Below are 19,463 nucleotides of genomic sequence, written 5' to 3'. Positions count from 1 at the left end.
TACCAATATCCCAAAGCCTGGTCTTTTGATTTGAAAATATGAGTTTAACTCCAGCCAAATCAGCTGGGGCAATTCAATTCAAGTAATTAAATGAAGATCTGGAATCAAAAAGCTGGTTTCAGTAATTGTGGTTGATTCTGAACTACCCTCTAAAATGGGCAAGCAAGCCATTTGGTTCTAGGGGCAATTAAATGCAGTGGCACCCACAGCCTGTAAAAGAATAAGAAACATAGAAAACACATAGATCACTGAAGGAAAGACTGCATTGCATTTGTGAATATGGAATAGACCTACTCTCAAAGTATGCCAGCAATTCCCTGCTTCATTTTGTGATATGCTTGTGAAGCATGTTGCTGAGGCCACAGAGATTTGGAATGTATATTCACATTAGCATGGCTATTTAAGTTATTTCTTCTAATGTTTAATTGCTTTTATTCCCCTCTTTACTCATTCCATGCTTTGTATTTGTCTGGGATAAAGGGGTGAAAAAATAATTGGACCACAGTCCTATGTCATTGAGGATCATTCTGCATTTCTATAGCACTCTTCACAGACATATGGCATCCCAAAGCTGAACTCCTTGGAATGCCATATGTCTAACTCTTCACGTTACTACCATCGGGGAGGAGGTACAGGAGCCTGAAGACCCGCACTCAATGTTTGAGGAACAGCTTCTTCCCCTTTACCATCAGATTTCTGAATGTTTCACGAACCCATGAACACTACCTTGTTATTCTTCTTTTGCACTATTTATTTATTTATTTTTGTAAATTCTATGTCTTGCACTGTACTGCTGCCACAAAACAACAAATTTCACAACATACGTCAGTGACGATAAACCTGATTCTGATTCTCTTTTTGCAGCCAATGAACTTCACTTGAATTTTAGTTGCTGTTTTACTGTCAGAAAACAGCAGCCAATTGTCACACAGCAAGGTCCCATTAACAACAATCTGTTAATGACCAGATAATCTTCATTTATGCTGATGAGGAGAACCCTGCTCTGAAGTAATTCCATGGGATCCTTTGTGTCTGCCAGAGAGAACGGATTGCGTCTCACTTTACTGCTTTGCCTCATCTGAATGTCAGTGCCACTAGTCATGCAGCACTCCCTCAGTACTGCACTGACAAGTCAGTCTAATTTTGTACATGAGTCTCTGGAGTGGAATTTGAACCCACAACCTTGTAACTCGGAGGTGAGAGAGCCACCACGGAGTCAAGGCTATTTCGGGAAAAAGTTCAAGGGATGGCCCAGGATCACTTGTAACCAATCACATGAGAAGCAAGTGGGATTGAATCCCATGCCCATCTTCCACCTCCTCCACCTCTGACTTTCACCCCTCCGCTACCTCTCCGTGGACGGACTGTGAAGCCAGAATTCGTTCCAGTTGAACACAGAAAATGTTGGAAGCACTCAGCAGTTCGTTGGGTGATCACTTCGCAGAAGACCCAAAACCTTATCATCTTTTTCAAACAGGGAATGGAGTGTATATGGAGTGAGCTGCCAGAGGAATTGTCAGAGGCGGGTACAATTACAATGTTTAAAATACATTTGGACAGGTACGTGGATAGGAAAGGGTAAGATGGATGGGGGCCAAATGCGGGGAAATGGACCTAGCTTAGTTAGGTAACCTGTTTGGCAACGATGAGCTGGCCAAAGGGAGTTTTTTCATGCTCGACAGCTCTATGACTCTGTGGCCTGCGCTCAGTCTGAAAGAGTGACCCTCAGCTTCCAGTTACCTGACACTTTAATTCCCCATCCCACTCCTTTTCTGTGGCCTCCTCCACTGTCACAAGAAGACCCAACTCAAGCTTAAGCAACAACACCTCATCTTCCATCTGGGAATGTTGCAGCCAGTAGGAATCTCCAACTTTCGATAACTCACTTCTTCTTACTTGGTGAATCAGAACTGGTCACTCCTGCCTATCATCATCATTTTGGCTTAGTTTTTCCTTTTTCCTTTCTCTTCTTTTATTTTATTTAGTCTGGACTGCTGAGCCTTACCATTAGCAACATGTTACATGGACAAAGGAGCTTAATCTGACCTTAACTGCTCCTGAACCGCCACATTACAGTCTTACCTTAACAGAGATATTCCCTCTGTTCCACCTATCCCCTAACTCCACTGATACCTAAAACGAACTTATGTTTTCTCTCTCTCCCGGTACTGATGCAGGGTCCTGGACCGGAAACATTATCTGTTTCTCTTTCCACAGATGTCACCTCGCCTGCCAAGTGCTTCCATCATTTTCTGTTTTTATTTCAGATTTCCAGCATCTGCAGCTTTTTCTGGTTTTCTATCCAGTTAAACGTTAGGGAGACTGATACCATCGTCATTAACCCCTGCTGCAGATGCTGTTTCCGTGGCACTGACCCGAGTCCCCCTCAGCCATTGTCTCAGATTGAAACAACCTGTCCTCAGCTCAATATCTTGTTCAATACAGAACTGAATGCCTGACACTGTTATTTAGGTTAAAGATACCTGCAGTGCAGCCAGTTTTGTTGCATTACTGGCTGACATTATAAATGAGCTGCACTTTATCAATACTCCCTGCTTAAGATTAACTAGACCCTCATACTTTCTTCGACCTTGTGCCATTGCCCAGCTCCAAGAGCTGTTAGTGACTTGCTGACAGACCTTTACCATTGCTGCACTTTGCCAAGGATGAAAGGAGACACTGAGTCAATCCATAATGACAGGGAAACATTTTTCCGGCCACTGATTAATTTCTAGCCAGCAGTATGAAAGATCTGCTTAAAATGATTGTATCTATAAAGGATTCTAATCTCCAAATTAATCATGGACAGTAATATTTTTATGAAATAATAACTTTCTCAGCTATTTTATTTTCTGTGTCTCATGTTATTTATTGAAAATCACAGAACAATTTATCTTGGTCTTAAAAGCCAAGTAACATTAGTTATAATCTATAAAACCCTTGCATTTGTTACGTAATTACATTATAAGACGATTTCTGCCAGTTTTTTGAGTCTACTTATACAGCAAAAATACAAGCCATGTAAATGTTTGAAGTTTAAAATGTACCATATTTAATTTTACCACTAATTATTTACATACCAAGTGTTCAACCTTTCCCAGTTCATGAAGCACTGATTTAGAGGAAGAGAGACATTTGTTACAGAGACTCCATGAATGTTCCAGTACTTTCCATTAGACCTGTGTGTCCAAAAATAACTCACACCATGCATTCCACTCAACATGGCTTTATTACATTTGTACATCATGCCAGTTACTTTATGTAATATAGCAGTATTACACACAGAATCCGCAACAGGGGACAATACCATCCTTTGGTGTTATTTTAGTACAGAGAAAGTGCATCTATATCAACCTGGATAAACATGATACACACCATAGATCTCTAAAAGAAACTTATCCCTTTAAACTAGGAAATAAGTTTGCTTTACGGTTCCAAATAACATACTACTTATGAATTTCACATCTAACTTATAGTTACTGTAAATAATGTTAATGGAAAATAAATGAGGTGAATGCCCAGGGTAAGCCTATTTATAATTCCATCCACATCATTCAACTGATAATCTTTCAAAACACAGTACAACTGTACTCACGACTTTCTGTTGTCATGGCCATGATCATCATCACAGACAGACAATTTCTCCATGTATTTCATTGCTTATCAAAAATAATCAAATAAGCAGATCTTCACTGCATGAAACTTCCTATTAGAAGACAATGGCTATACTTTTGCATTTTGTGTATGCATAGAAAACTGAAATCAGCTGGACTAATGCACATTTATGCTTGGGTAACTTGAAACTCATTCCAAAAGAACAGGTCACTCGTTTATAAATGTGTTATGAATTATTCTTTATTTTTGAAAGAGACAGCTTCTGCACAGAAATGAAAATACATGCTGATCTTTGCATTCAGTCAGCAAAGTAGATAGTCATGTGCAAATGAAACCATTTGACAAGCATAGTACAAATAAGATTTTCTAGTGCATGGCTATTTTTAACATTACGGCAAGAGGAGCTGTGAGATCTGCAATCTCATATTGCTGCAACAACTTAATCATTTAGATATTGAGAACAGAATTTGGCCTGGAGGTTGCAACATTATATAAAAATATTTTAAAATAGCATCATAGATACTGGAAATTCAGACAAACATCAGAATGTTAAATCAACTGACAAATAATTGTAAATAATAGCCTCAGCAAATGAGAGTCCTATGTGCTTGGAATTGTCATTGTACTATTGAGGTTTTAAACCAAAGCCTTGTCTCTAGCAGTTCAGGTGGACATAAGACTGCAATTATCCCAATCATATCAGGGAAGTTCTTCCAATGTCCTTGCCAAGACAACTAAAATCAGATTATTTGTCATTTGTCTGATTGTTGTTTGTAAGAACATTCACTGACTTCTTGGCTTAAATGTTGCTCTTCAACAGTATTTAATTTTGATTGAGAAACATTTTGGCACATACTGATGATGTGAAGTGTGGTGTTTAAATGCTAGTCTGTTTTGTTTGTTTTTGATTACATCCAATAAAGTGCTAATATTATTAAGGTAGCTTCAAAGAGCTAGATTACAGGTATAAATATTTTTAGCATACATTAATACATCACCTTTATTTTTCTTAAATGGTACATCATGTTCAACGAGTGGCAATATCTAAGGTGTTAACCTATTGTTGTTTTAAATGTTAGTTCTGCTTTCCTTCAGGATTTCAAATATTTGCAATCATTGTTTGATCCTTGTCAGGAAAATCAATCTGCCTAATCTTCAGTTTGTTAAATAATGTTTAATATTTACCATGGTCAAAAGAAACCATTCCAAAGTTAGAAGATGAGACAGCATATTGAATGCTGTGTATGTGGCTTGTGCTCTCCTTCTTCATGGCACTTATCCAAGAAAAACATGCATTTATGCCATCCATTAACACATCTTCCAAATATCTCAAAGCACTTCAGATTGTAATATATTAGTCTGGTGAAATGACTCATTTCATGTAAGCATGAGTACATTTAAATGCAATCATTTGTTTATCTGTTCAGCCCTAAGTACAGTTTTTGCTGGTGCTGAAAGAAAACTGGTATCTATTGCATCAAACCAGACTGAAAAGAGTCAATTGTGACCATAAGTAGTTTTTTTTCCCAGTATGGTCTTGTTACTCTTGTAGATATGGAAGGTTGGGCTGTTTGCAGTGTAGTTCATATGGTCATGTGCTTGGCAAAGGTCCAGCCATTGGGTACGAAGAGTAAGTAGGAAGACTAGTGTGCTGTGTTTTCCAAGAGAGCTCCTTTCTTTAAAAAAAAGATGATGTCTCCATTTGGAGCTTTTTGGCAAGACTTCTGTCTGCAGTGGGAGAGGAGCCATGTGTCAAATGCATTAAAAATGTGTCACCTGCTAACAGCATGATCATGCATTCTGACATGATTTATAACATTGCATCATATGTTTGAAAATGTATATATAAGCAAATTTTGCCAAAGCATTTTAATTCAGCGTAACATATTTTACACTTTACTTGATTGTACACTTCCAAACTAGGTACCTCTTTATGACAAGGAGATGTATTTGCTAAGGGTGGCCAGATTAAAAGGGCTCTTACGACCTGCGAGATCTCTCATTCTGAGTGGGAATGCAGCAAAGCTTCCCGCTGGCTGCATCGTCGGCTGATTTTAACGGCTGGAACTCATTTGCATGCTGCTTGCCAACAGTATGACCAAAACGGTCTGGAATTTGGTGGGAAGTAGCCTCCCGCCTGTTAAGATCATGCTAGTCAGAGGCAGCCACCCAAGGTCCAGGAAGGTGGATAGGGGAGGGGAGGTTTGGTGGGCAATGGAAGAGATCAAAACTTTTCTTCTGAGGTCATGACTTCCTTCAGCTTTACATCTCCTTCAAGGTTCTGAACTCTTCTGAAACAGTTTCTCTTTGTTTATCTGTTCTGGCTCACAAGGAAATGGCTTTGGCTTCAGTTCCAGTAACCAGTTACTTTGGCCATGCCCAAATTAAAATTGCAGATTGGATCCCAAATACATAATCAGAGCCTCTTAAGTACATTTGAAGAGGGCCCCATGGTCTTTGTGCAGGTGTCTTTGTGGTTCCAGTTTAAAGTTACAGTTGGCTAGATCGGGGTAAGATACAAGAGGAACAGTCTCAGACTCAATTCTAATTTAGCTGCTTTCAAAACTGTTCCAGCTGCATCATAATTTATTACACATTTTATCACTAGATCTCTGTGACTATATAACCTGTTTAGAAATTGCTAACCAATAAATATTTCTGAATTATGAACTGTATAGATGTGTATAATGAAACTGGGTACAGAATGCAATGTTCATGATGCTCTTTTAAGTCTGCGTATATGTAAAAGTATTAGTGTCATAAAATTTATCTTTAAATATTACTAAAATTGTATAATTATTTTAAAACATATTTGTTCTCTCGTATCCTTGTATCACTGGCTTATTTCACACTTATAATAACCTATGAGTTTCAAGTAACACTTTTAAAGAATTCTCCCTAACAAAACCCCTTTTAACATGCATTCTTTTGACTGTGTGGTGCTATTAAAGTCCTATCACTATGTCTCTTCACTGAAACAAATTTCACTGATCTGCACTGAGTTGTCCCTGCCAGTGGCATAAAGGTCAGACACACGGTGGCAGACAATGTCATTTCAAAACAAAATGGATTACCAAATGAGCTTGAAAAATACCTGTTCAAAGCAAAGATTGAAATGCAACATATTTACATAGTCTTTAAAAAATTAGTACTATATTTTTTGCACATTTAAAAATCCACTATATTTGTAAAGCAAATTACTCTCTGGAAGCAAAATATATAAGTTGTTATTGATTTCTGATTGTTTGTAAAACAGAAATATTGCACAATGCAAATGCAATCCAAATTTATTGCTTCCCTTATACAATATAGAAATTTTTATCTATATGGCTCTACTCAAACTCTCATCAACCTCTTTAACAATTTATCATAAAGTGCCCAACAGTGACTAAACTGACACTTTTACTTCACAGGCAAAATGTAACGTGTATAACTTAGGTTGTACTCTGGCAATTCATTAGGATTTCTAACTCATCATCATGTGGCATACATAAGTTATTTTGGCTAGGTTAATCTTAGAGGAGATAGTACATAGAAAACATTGCAAATCAGAGGCGTGCTTAACAAGTGATTAACAGTTCATTAACAACCCACAGATGATTTTTTTAAAGTTAATTACAAGTAACTGATGCCTTGCAAGGCTCAACTGATAAGGTTCTGTTTTCATAATTTTCTCTCCCCATATTGATGACAGAGAAATATACTGGGGCAGAAAACTATGAAAAAGTTTCCTGGTGGCATGCATTCTTAAAACATCACAACACTGTCCACTTTTGATCTTGAAGGATTAATGTTCGTTTTTATCAGAAATGTCTTTAATGTTGCAAGCATCACTAGGTTTGCTTGGGCTTGATTTTACTTTGGTCAGTTTCCATTTCTGATTCTTGTGCAGGTTTGTAGTGTGGCTTTATCCTTGTTCTATAGAATCCATCTGAGTTGATCCTTCAGTATTTCCCAGCTGAAGCTCAGAAAAGCCTTTGTCTTCTGTGCCCATACTGGCTTTTGTTCCAGCATTTCTAGAAGGTTTTGAACCTTCTTCACACCATCCCTTCTGGCTTGTCGGGACATCATCCCGACCCTCAGGGTCTACGGAATCAAGGGCCAGCAGCTCTTTGGTCAGCAGTTCTTCAATCAACAAGTAGTGTTTATCTGTTCCCGTTCCTTCAAATAAACTCACATCTTCCTCAAGCCTCTGGACTTTCTGAAGGATTTTCTCCACCTTTGTCAGGCCAGGGTGCTTCTGAGCTGCTTCAGTGGCAATGGGCTTTTTTCAGGCACACTCTCTTCAAGCTGGGTGCTGCCTGGTGCAGGGGATGGAGTACTCCTCTCAGCTTTCTCGGGTCTAGGCTGAGGTTTATGTGGTTGCTGCCTGATGACTTGAATTGGAATATATGCTGGAGGACGCTCTGATCCAGAGGAACTAGCCTTGTTCTCTTGTTGCATTCTGGGTGGCTCTTGATGCTGTATCCGTTGCTGGGCAACCTATTATGGACGGTGGGGAAAGGGGAAGGAGAGGAGGGCAATGGAATATGCACAGGTAATAGCTCAGCAGTGCAAGAGTTTTACATTCTTATGCTTTCATTCTTGTTTCTACTTCAAATGGAGCTAGACTCTAATTTGGGGACACTGATCAAATGAATCTATCAAGCTATACATTATTTATGCATTGCGTGCCTTAAGGTTTGAATTTCTGAGCTTATTATTTATAACAGCGCATTATTTGACAATTAATATTTAAGCACCTTGAGCAAAATATCTCAGTGAATGTTTTTGGTGGACTACCTCCAAGTTACTGTCCAAATAAGAAAGGCAGCTGAATATTCAGACTCAGTCCACCTCTGGAATAATTTTAATTTGCTTCAGTTGCCTGCCATGCTAAATTTTCAAATCCATTGCATCCTACCAAAACACTTTTGACTGTCTCTTTCCTTGTTTCTAACTTAGAACTGTCCACCATCTCTGGCATAGAATCCCCAAGCAATGCAGACAATAAGAATCACAAGACTCACTTTCTTTGCCATTATGCTTTAAAAGAAACTTGTGCTTTACAAGTTTCGCCTCATGTGACAAACGAAGGTTACAAAATTTATTTTTTTATTTTACTATTGTTGTCTCAATAATTAATAGTCTATGATGTAAAATATCAGCTGTTAGAGAATAATGTAAACTTGCAGTTTTACCTGCCTTTCTCTATCATAACAGAACTGCACCAGTTCAGATTAGTGAGATTCAGCAGTCTCTACTGGACACTGGGAGATCAAGGTGCAACCAGAACAATGTTTCCACATTCAAAGAGTTCACTCCAATATGGCTTCATTTAATGCTTTGGTGAGACTACAGTCACCCTTTCCTAATCAAACATGAGTTAACACTTTCCAGTTTGCTCTGCAGTCTATGCTTGTACAATATTTTCCAGTCAGCATACCTTCCCATTTAAAAAATAAATTATTGGCTTGTGCTCTAAAACAATTTGACATTTGTCTGAAACATGCTGACGTACCTGTGGTCTCTCCATGGGTGATTGTGATCGACACTGTGTCGACATCCGAGCTGGAGAGCTCTCACGACTTGATGCTTCCTTTTGAGTCATTCTTAATGGTGACTGTGCCCTAGCTCTGGTTGTTCCCCAGTCATCAGGAGCAACCTTGTAGGTAGCCGGGTGTTGTTGCTGGACCGTATACTGTGTTGGCTGGGAAGGGTACTGTGCAGGTTGGCCAGGGTGATGCGCTTGCTGGATTGGGTACTCCGCCTGATGTACAGGGTGACGTGTTTGTTGTGTTGGGTACTGAGCCTGCTGCACTGGGTGCTGGGTATGTTGGTTTGGGTACTGTGTCTGATGAGAGGGTGGATACACTTGTTGAGTTGGCTTTGCTCCAATCCCTTCATGGATCACAGGTATAGAAATATAACCTGAAGGCCGTTGGGAATTTCCTAATTTTGACCGATTATGTTGCTGCGGTGAAAATGTTTGGGGGCTAGTCTGGAACAATGAATTCTGAAATAAAGGAAGATAGACAATGTTATTAAAGATACCAGGTTTTTGTTTAGTGACACAAGAGACTGCAGATGCTGGAACCTGGAGCAAGAGGCAAAACGCTGGAGGGACTCAGCAGGTCAGGCAGCATCTATGGAGGGAAATGGGCAGTTGACGTTTTGGGTCGGGACCTTTCATCTGGACTGAAAGATAGAGGGGAGACAGCCAGTATAAAGAGGTGAGGGGAAGGGGTAGAGCAAGAGCTGGCAGGCGACAGGTGGATCCAGGTGAAGAGGGTGATAGGCAGATGGGGGAGGGGGGAGTGGGAATGGTGTCAGAAGCTGGGAAGTGGTAGGTGGAAGTGACAAAGGGCTGAAGATGATGCCATCATCTTCAATCTTTTGTCACTTCCACCTACCACTTCCCAGCTTCTGACACCATTCCCACTCCCCCCTCCCCCATCTGCTTAGCACCCCCCTGAGCTGGATCCACCTATGGCCTTCTCTTCACCTATTTATACTGGCTGTCCAAATGAAGGGTCTCAACCTGAAACATCAACTGGCCATTTCCCTCCATAGATGCTGCCTGACCTGCTGTTCCTACAGTGCCTTTTGTGTGTTGCTATAGGGTTTTCTTTAGTTGATTATATATTATAGTCATAATGTAAATGGAACTGAGAAGAGAATATGTCAGAATCATACTAATCTCATTACAAAGACTTTTGATGCTTATAATTCAAAACATAATTTCCAAAGTTCAAAAGGCAAATGTAAAACTTTTAATGGAACATGATGTGCCACAGAGTAATAGAAGATGGACAAGAATATCCCATCATGGGTTGGTTATTTTTAGACTCTCAAACATGACAGTCTAAAAACAAATCCACAATTAGCTTTCTGGAAGGAACAGGTGACATCTTTATAATTTGCCTTTAATAGTGTCAACGGGAATCTTCACTTGGTGTTTAAAGTAAAACATTTTTGTAAATTATTAGCAAGTTTTGATATCAGTTTGCGAACAGTGGCTTTAAGTGACTGACAATTTATCTTTAATTCCTGACAGAACTCTACCTGGCCCTGTCTAGTATGTGACAGTAGCCTCACAACAAAATAAAATCTTGAGATAAAGAGACAAATTACCTCCGACCCTTGAGGCTGAGTAGCGGCAGCTGCTGATGTTTGTCCACTTTGTTTATCTGCCTGTGTGGCTTCTAATGGAGACCCAGCCGGTGACTCAGCTCTTGCTGAGTGCCTGGATGGAGACTGTGCCCGTAATGGGGAGGGAGCCCGGCCTTCACTTTTAAGTCTCTGCAGGTCAGGCTGCTGAGGTGAATAGTGTACTTTCTGCAAATAATTTTCAGGAACTCCTTCATGGATCACTGGGATGGGAATGTAGCCTGGACGAAGTTGAGGCCCAGAAGTCCCACATTCCTTGCCATGCCACGGTTTGGTGTGATCCTGTGAGGCTTGTGGATATCCTGATGGATGAGGGCCATTGGAAAAACTCTGTCTTTCCTAGATATAGAAAATGCACAGAGCAAGGTTAAAATTAATGTTTAATCTTTGTGTTGAACTTACATGAATGCAATAATATTTTGAAAGTACATGGAAACAAGCACCCAACCAACTACCAAAAAAATTGGAATAATCTAAGTACTTAGACTCTAATAAAATCAAAACAAAAATATATGAGAATCATTTTGCAAAATCTATCAACTTTTCCATTAATATTAATTAATGCTTCCTGCCTGTTTTACTGCTTAACCCTTACCAGCTGAACCCTTACCAGCAGGCTTGTTGGCCTATTTGAAAATAATCTAAGATTGTGACGTGCACAGGTAAATACAGGAGATGCTGGAAATCTTAAATAAAACAGAAATTCTGCCTCTAGAAAATGAGCTGAAACGTTAACTCTGTTTCTCTGTCCCTAGATGACATTTGACCTGCTGAACACTCCCACCCCTTTCTGTTTCTAATTAAAATAGTGGAAGCTTTGTCAGAATTAACTTCTTGGTAAAAATATGTAATAAATATATCAAAAACTAACAGGTAAAACAGGCACTTAGTGGTTCATGATTTTTATTGGAAAAGTTAATTACCTATTAAGAGCTGAAATTTTCGGTATTTTAAGGTGTACAGTCTATCTCTAGGTTAATAACCTTACGAGCTAATAATCTCTATTCATCATTTAACAAAACAAAATTATAAATGTACAGATAAATAATGTTATAATTCTTTGTCAAAACAAAGCAGATTAAATTAAAGTCCATTAAGAAGTTTACTTGTCTTTTCATTGTAAATTAGCAAACTAAATGTTGTTAGACAGGTCACAGCTCAGATTTTGCACTGGACCATGAAGGCATGCTGCTGGAAACTGGCAAAGCAAGTCAACATTTCTAAAGCATCACATCATGCACCTCTAAGGATTTTCACTGCTGCTCCTATGTTGAATGCTAGTGACAAGAGCACGGATGTCCTGAATGAAATTCTTTCTTTAAGATTCACTCATTCCTCAGAAGTGATGTCAATGTTTAGTTCAATTTTAAGAATTATCTCAAAGTGTGGTTCAGTGTACAAATAGTTCCACAATGGGTAGGATTTACAGCTGCAGAAATCCTTGGTTAGATCCCATCTGTAGTGCACCACCCTGTTTTGGATGCATTACAGATACACCACAAAACACCAGGCTTTAAAGAGTTACATTATTAGAAAAGGTTTTGTAAACTGGTTCTGTGTTTCCTTGAGTTTGGAAGGTTGAAGGGGGTGGGGGGGAATCTAATCTATACACTCAATAAAAGTAGATAAAAGGGATGCTATTTCTTTGCATGGGAGAGTCCATAACAAAAGAGACAATCTAAAAATTAGATTTAGGCAATTTAGGAACAGAATCAGAAAATGTAATGGGTGTTCACACATAGTGGGTTGAACATCTGGAGCTATTGCCTCCAAAAAATCCTTCACTTCTATGTCAGATGGAATTTGCTCTGGGAAGGGAGTCAAGCGGTATAGACAAAGCATGCAAATAGACATGAGGTGCAGTTCAGCCAGAACCAAATGACAGAATGGACCAAAGTATATGAGTGATTTCCTATTCCTGTGCTTTTCACCCAATCTTATTTATACAATCTCTACAAGCTCAATAATCCCTTCTACACTCTCTGGGCCTCAAATTATGAGCTGGTGATACCCACCTCCCAGCTCTCCCCACCACCAAGCCACAAAGAGTGATGGAGATCTTAACTTCCTCCATCTTCCTTTCTGAAACATTTATATGTTAACCCTATACACTCAGTTCCAAACATTTTCTCAAAACCCATTTTTGGAAAGGTTTTTGGCCCCATCTCTCCCAGATTCTCCCTTCATAATTTAACGATCTCCTCTGATCTATGAAACTCTATGAAACATTTTTATGGTAAAGGAGCAATATGATTACATACTGTTGTTATAAATCTTAATTCTGCACATTCCTGTGAATTATATCTTGTTATATAAGTCACAACTGAAACAATAACTCTGGATAAACTACATCCCAGGACTCCCCTCTGAGCCCTCCCCACTGTTTGCTTCGATCATCTATTGTCCAAAGGTGCTGAGTTCCAATTTACCTTCCATCTAGGAAGCATCACGTGGAATTAATTGGAATATACAGCATGAACCCAGGCCATTTAAGATCAACTAGTCTACAGTGGCATTTATGCTCCAGTTGAACCTTCCCAGCCCCACCACCAATCCCACATCTTTCCTCATTCAATTATATCAACAAAGCCTTGTATTACCTCCCCCCTCTATGCTTATCTAATCTATCTTTAAATACACCTACACCGTGCACCTGAACCGCTCCCTATGATATCAAACTCCATTCCCTGGGTAAATAAGTTTCTTCTGAGTTCCATTATTCATTTGCTTGGTGACTAAATAGCATTGATGCCTCCAGTTTTGTTGTTTCTCACAGGTGTGAGCCTACTTTATCAAGAACTGCCATAGTTCCAGAAGTCTCTATTAAGTCACAGCTCAGCCTTCTCTTTTCCAGAGAAGGCAGTTCCAGCGCATTCATTCTATCCTGAGAAAAGTGACCTTCCATTTCTAGTACCATTCCTAGGAATCTTTTTACCTCCTTTCTAGTATCTCTATACCCTCTCTATAAAACAGCATCCAGAATTGTAGGTACCAAATGTGGTCTACTCAGAGTTCTATACAAGATTGGCAGAAATTCTCTACTATTTAAATCATTTATTTCCCCTTAGAAATAAACACTAATGCTTGGTTTGCATTTTTAATGACTTCATTAAAATTTCCTTTGAGTTTCTCTTCAACTTAAGTGCAGTGACTCAGACTTTTTGGAACATGGGGAGACTTCTTCCTCCAGCATTGTGTAAGGGGTCAAATTGCTGTCCCAGCACAGGCGTTCACACAGTTGTCTAACAGATTTTTATACCCTTGAATCTTCAAATCCATGAATTTACTGGAAGCATAAAAGAATTTGAAATGTTTTCACCCAATTGGTTGTCAGAGTACAAACTTCCAACATTACCACAAGAGGCAACTAAATCTAAGTCAATTAAGATGTTTAAGAGTAATTAGATTTGAACAAAAATATTGAAGGGTGGGGTTATAAAGAAAATATAATTCAAGCAGATTGCTCCAAAGTGGAAATAACAGACTCAAAGGAGTTAGAGGTTAAAGGAAATCTGGTCGATATAAAGTTTCCGGTGTAGATTCAGACCACTTTAATACCTGAAAATCATTTAAAAATTAATAATTGTTTGCTCATGAACCGTAATTTTCCCAAAACCAGAGTTAAATGCTTTAGTGCATGACTCCCAAGCCAGTCAAAGTTTAAATCTCAACCACACTGAACACTAGAACTTGCTAGTGTTCAATTCACTCAGAGCCATTGGGTAGTATATTCTATTGAAGCAATCCCTTTCACATTGAGGGTAGCTGGCTGGCTAAAAGTGTTTGAATATCGCCTCCTGCTGCAGAAGCAGAACTCAATAAAGTATTTATGGCCCAGAGTTTCCCACCCTCCCAGTTGTCACAGGGTATAGAATCATTGAATGATACAGCAAAAAAAGGGTAATTTGGCCTATCAAGTTTGTGCCAATTTTTCCAAAGAAAGTTTAGTTATTCCCAATCCCCTACCCTTTTCCCACATCTTTCCAGACATTGTCTATCTCAGTTTAAGTTTGCCCACAAACTTCCAAATGTTAGGGATCAGCCCATAGTCTGCTTTCTGAAATCCCAAGAGAATTTGGCTTAAAAATTAATAATTGTTTACTCATAAACCATAATTTTTCCAAAACCAGAGTTAAATGTTTTAGTGCATGACTCCCAAGCAGGTCAAAGTTTAAATCTCAATTTGCTAGTGTTTAATTCTGGTTTGCAACTTGTGTTCAGGTGTAAAGCATTCTTTAAGGAAAAAAATGGACCTATTGCAAAATTATTCATAATTCATTATTTTAAAAATGTTATCAATGTTTATACATGATAAAATGAGTAACTAATTTTCTATAAACTATTTGTGTCATTCGCCATGTGTTTTTTATTTGAAGCATTTAGTGTGATATAGAGAAAATTTTACACAAATGTTATAAAAATTTTCTTAGGTAACAATGTTAATTAAGCAACAATATCCATTACCTGGCTATTTAAGAACTAGAACAGAATGTCCTGAAACTATATACAACCTGCAGACCCTTTTTTTCCCCAAATTAGCTTTATCTCCTGCTGAAGCTCTCTGGACACGTTTCTCTCATTGTGCACGTGGGTACAAAAGCTGGAACGTTTGCCTTGTATGTGTGAAAGACACTTCAAATTTATGAGCGCATCACTGGAAAAAAACAATCAGTTTCTGGTCGCTTACTTCACACGGTAGAAACTTCACTACATGCCTCTGAGCTATGCTGGATGTCACCACCAGCATAGCTCTACTTTTAACATCTGACAGCTGTGAAGCTCCACAAGATCCTGGATGTCTCTAAACTTTCTCCCGACAACTGGCTCGGTCAGTTAGACAAGGTGTCAGCTGCCAGACTCCATTGAGTCTACCAGATTCCTAGCGAATTCGACCTAATCTCAAATGTACCGGCGTAATCTCACTCAGGGGTTTGCATTTTGACATTGGTATCCTCGGCTGTGAATATATTACATTAACGGGGTCAGCTTTCCCTAAAACACAGGCTGCATATTTAACAACGTAACAGGAACAGCTTTAAATAAACCTCACTAAAGGGTGAAAGTTAAAGGTTAGCCAGTAGATGCTTCATCGGATTGGACTGCAGTGCGTCATCCGAAGCAGAGTCTTAATCTCTGAAACTATAACGATGCCATCTTGTTTCTGAGTAACTTTAAAAGACTTGTTAATATTGTTTAAATTTAATTCCCGCACACTCGAAGGGTCAGAAGAGATGTTGTTTTGTAACTGGCAATAGTTGTTCCCAGGTGGAAACTGGATTATTGTCACAATGATTGAGAATGTGCAAAAAAAATCACCACCAACACCCCCTGTGCGGTGCTCTACTTGAAAGCTGCACAGAGGGAGGTTACTGTTAATAACAGCAGACAGGGCACACGCACTGCAGTCTATGCGCACTGAGTGTACAACCGCGCAGTACACAACACGCGCTTAAATACAGCATCACAACATGCAATAAAAACTAGAGCAAAACACTTCATTCTTTAAAAATGCGCCCGGAGACAGAACTGCGCCGGAATAAAAGGAGGAAACTCTTTTCGTCTGCCGCTTGGGCTGTCAAACAAGGTGCGGACTGCGGAGCTCTAGGACACAGCACTGACCTTCTGTGGCTCCAGTCTCGGGTCACTCCACGTTGTCGTCCTGGTGTTGTGGTCGACGAAGAAAGGCCAGCCGGTCTGGGGGTCAATCTTAACCTCCCAACCCGGTGGAAGAGCGTTGGTATCGGCCTTCGTGTTGGGAGAAACCTTCATCGCAAAGCTTGGGACGGTGAACTGAGCCATTCTGCACTCTGCTTCCCTCTGTGGAATATATAGACTGACGAGGGAGGCTAGGGCTGGACTGGAAAGTGTCTGGAATACGATCCGAGAACAGTGAGCAGTAAGAGTCTTCAAGAGCTGGAATATTCTGGCTGTTTCTCTGCTCTTCTGAAAATGACTGGGTTAGATGATTAACCAACACACATGAACTATTACTGTGCGTCCGCCAGTAACCCTGGAATAGGTGCTGAGAAAGTGGATCGTATTTACTGTACTGGCTTTCGGTACAAATAGGGAGGAGCTTTACGGTCATAATCTATTGACAGAGCGCAGCTTTTTTTCCCCCAGCCCCGAGCAATTGTCGTCCATCCCTTTAAATTTATGAAGTGAATTTCTGATTGTAATATTGGAGAAAGCATCTTTAAATGCTACTGTAGCCAAATATGGTAAAAGTTTCACCAAGTGATTTAAGAAGAAGCAATGATAAAAGAGCTTGACTGAATGTCATTTTATTTGAATGGTATATCCATATAAGGTGGATTTCCAAAAACACGTCTTGGATCCAATTTCAGAAATAACAGTCACAGTACAACCGAGCTGTTCTTGATGTCTATTTAAAATGCCTGTGGACGAGCAATTAAAGATAAATATGTAACAATGATCTGGAATTTGCAATGAGAATTGTGATTTATGATAATCAGCATTCACTAGTACAGTGCGGGGGATCTAACTGGAGTACGCAGTTAACCACAGAAATCCAGAGCTACTCCTAGTGTTACTCTGTTGAGGGGTGTGCTGTTGCAGTCTTTGCAAGGACAATTAACATGGAATTAGTTATTTAACATCATCTTCAACCATTCACTTAAAATAAAAAAAACAATTAACACCTTGCAGAATGTGCAAATGAGCTTTTAGTGTTCTGCTAAACAGTAATAAATGCTGATCAATCTTTCTGATCCTGAAAGACTTATCTAATTCATCAAGAAAATTCCATGTATTTATTAAAAAATGTTTATTTAAGATATTCCAGCTTCTAAGTTAAACAAAATAGAGGACTTATTTGTTATTTGGCTTCATGTAGAATTTTTACCGAATTATTTATGATGAAAAGGGATTTTTTTTCCTGATTTGCTTTCAGTGAGAATTGCTTAACCTAGTTTGTAGCTCATGACGTCACCGTTGCCGGACTCATAAAAATTTCAGTTAGGAAGTGACAGACTATCGGTTGCTGGGAAGGGGAAATCTACACGTTAGTGGACTGTTATTTTTAAGATCAGCAAAACAGTTGACTTTGCACCCCATTGGGAGTGTTGATAAATACACAAAAAGTGCTGGAGGAACTCAGCAGGTCAGGGAGCATCGATGGAGGGAAATGAACAGTCGACGTTTCAGGTTGAGACCCTTCATCAGGACTGGAAAGGAAGAGGGCAGAAGCCAGAATAAACCAGAGGGCCCGAAACATTGACTGCTTATTTCCCTCCATGGATGCTGCTTGACCTGCTGAGTTCCTCCAGCACTTTTTGTGTATTGCTCCAGATTCCAGCATCTGCAGAATTGTTTGTGTCTTGGCAGTGTTGATAAGCTGTAATAGCAATAATAACCACAGGAAAGGGGAACATCAGTATAAGAGTATGTACTTTATCCTGTGTGTGCTTACATCATAAATGTACAAGTTGTCATTATTGTTAATAACCACATGACTTTTTTACACTTAAAATAGAGTCATACAACATGGAAGCAGGCCCTTCAGCCCAACTGGTCCATGCTGGCCAAGATTCCCATCTAAATTAGTTCAATTTAATTGCGTTTGGCCCCTATCCCTCTGAACCTTTCCCGTCCACGTACCTGTCAAAATTCCTTTTAAATCTTGTTAATGTACCTGTCTCAACCATTTCCTCTGGCAGCTCATTTCCATATACTGACCTCTCTCTGGATGAAAAAGTTGCCCCTCAGGTTCCTATTAAATCTCTCCCCCTCACTTTTTTTTATTTATAAATACACTAGAACCATGCAGATTAATCCTTGGATTCTTTGGTGAGGAGTGAGAGTGACTTGCTGAGACATTCCATTTTAAAGAGTCAGAAAAAGCAGAGGAATATTTCAGAAGTAATTCAGTGTTAACTAACATGCTGGTAAGGTGAAGTTAAATGTTCAGTTTTGTACGTTTATCGGTATAAATCAACTATTTGTGAGGGCACAGTATAAGGTCGACTGCAATTTGAGATGACACCACAGAGACTGAGAGTGGAATCTGCCAGATTTTCAAAAATAGTTCTGAAGCAATTTTGCAGGATTTTTGGCAAAATTGCTTGATAGGTGGTTTACATGTTACAGATCGTAAGGCATCCATTCTTGGTGGATCCTTAATCTCCAATCTTGCCCATCGCAGAGAGTACAGACCGACACAAGTGGAGACATGAGGTGCTCGAGCAAGGGTTTTTCACAAGCAGCCTCTTGAACTTTCCCTATGCATTGTTGCAACTCACTTTGTCAGATGACACAATCATTAAGGACAGCTGGAGGAACTCAGCGGGTCGAGCAGCATCTGTGGGAGGAAAGGAATTGTTGATGTTTCGGGTCAAAACCCTGCATCAGGAGTCCTCCAGCAGATTGTTTGCTGCTTAAAGCAATCATTATTGATCACAACCAATATTGCATACAGACACTCTTTCCTCATTAAAAAAAAATCAAAAACTAATTTAACACATTAATAAATTTACATATTAACCACGTCACCAGTTTACACATTGTGACCTTTGCAGCGGAATTGAAAGGCATTCAACAATATCTGGTGAATTCTGTTTCGATACATTTCAGAAACATTTATGTTAACTCCTCTTGAACAATGGTAGGACTCACTTCAGAGACATCTTTGATCTCATGATCTGCTGTTCTTTCAGGAAATCAGGAAGTGTTCAAGGGTT

General features: G+C 39.3%; 1 protein-coding gene across 1 annotated transcript; it reads right to left on the bottom strand.

Annotated features, from left to right (window-relative positions):
• Positions 1-7,527: 7,527 nt before the first annotated feature.
• On the bottom strand, positions 7,528-17,306 carry bag3 (BCL2 associated athanogene 3). The gene is given in 6 exon segments (XM_052027517.1): positions 7,528-7,677; positions 7,679-7,882; positions 7,885-8,097; positions 9,116-9,610; positions 10,729-11,103; positions 16,384-17,306. Coding segments are annotated over 6 exon segments (1,611 nt in total). The 5' UTR covers positions 16,564-17,306; the 3' UTR covers positions 7,528-7,533.
• Positions 17,307-19,463: the final 2,157 nt, after the last annotated feature.

Source organism: Pristis pectinata, chromosome 12, assembly GCF_009764475.1.
Source record: "Pristis pectinata isolate sPriPec2 chromosome 12, sPriPec2.1.pri, whole genome shotgun sequence".
NCBI lineage: Eukaryota > Metazoa > Chordata > Chondrichthyes > Rhinopristiformes > Pristidae > Pristis > Pristis pectinata.
The sequence above is the reverse complement of the archived record's forward strand: the minus strand, read 5'-3'. Positions and strand labels throughout refer to the sequence as shown.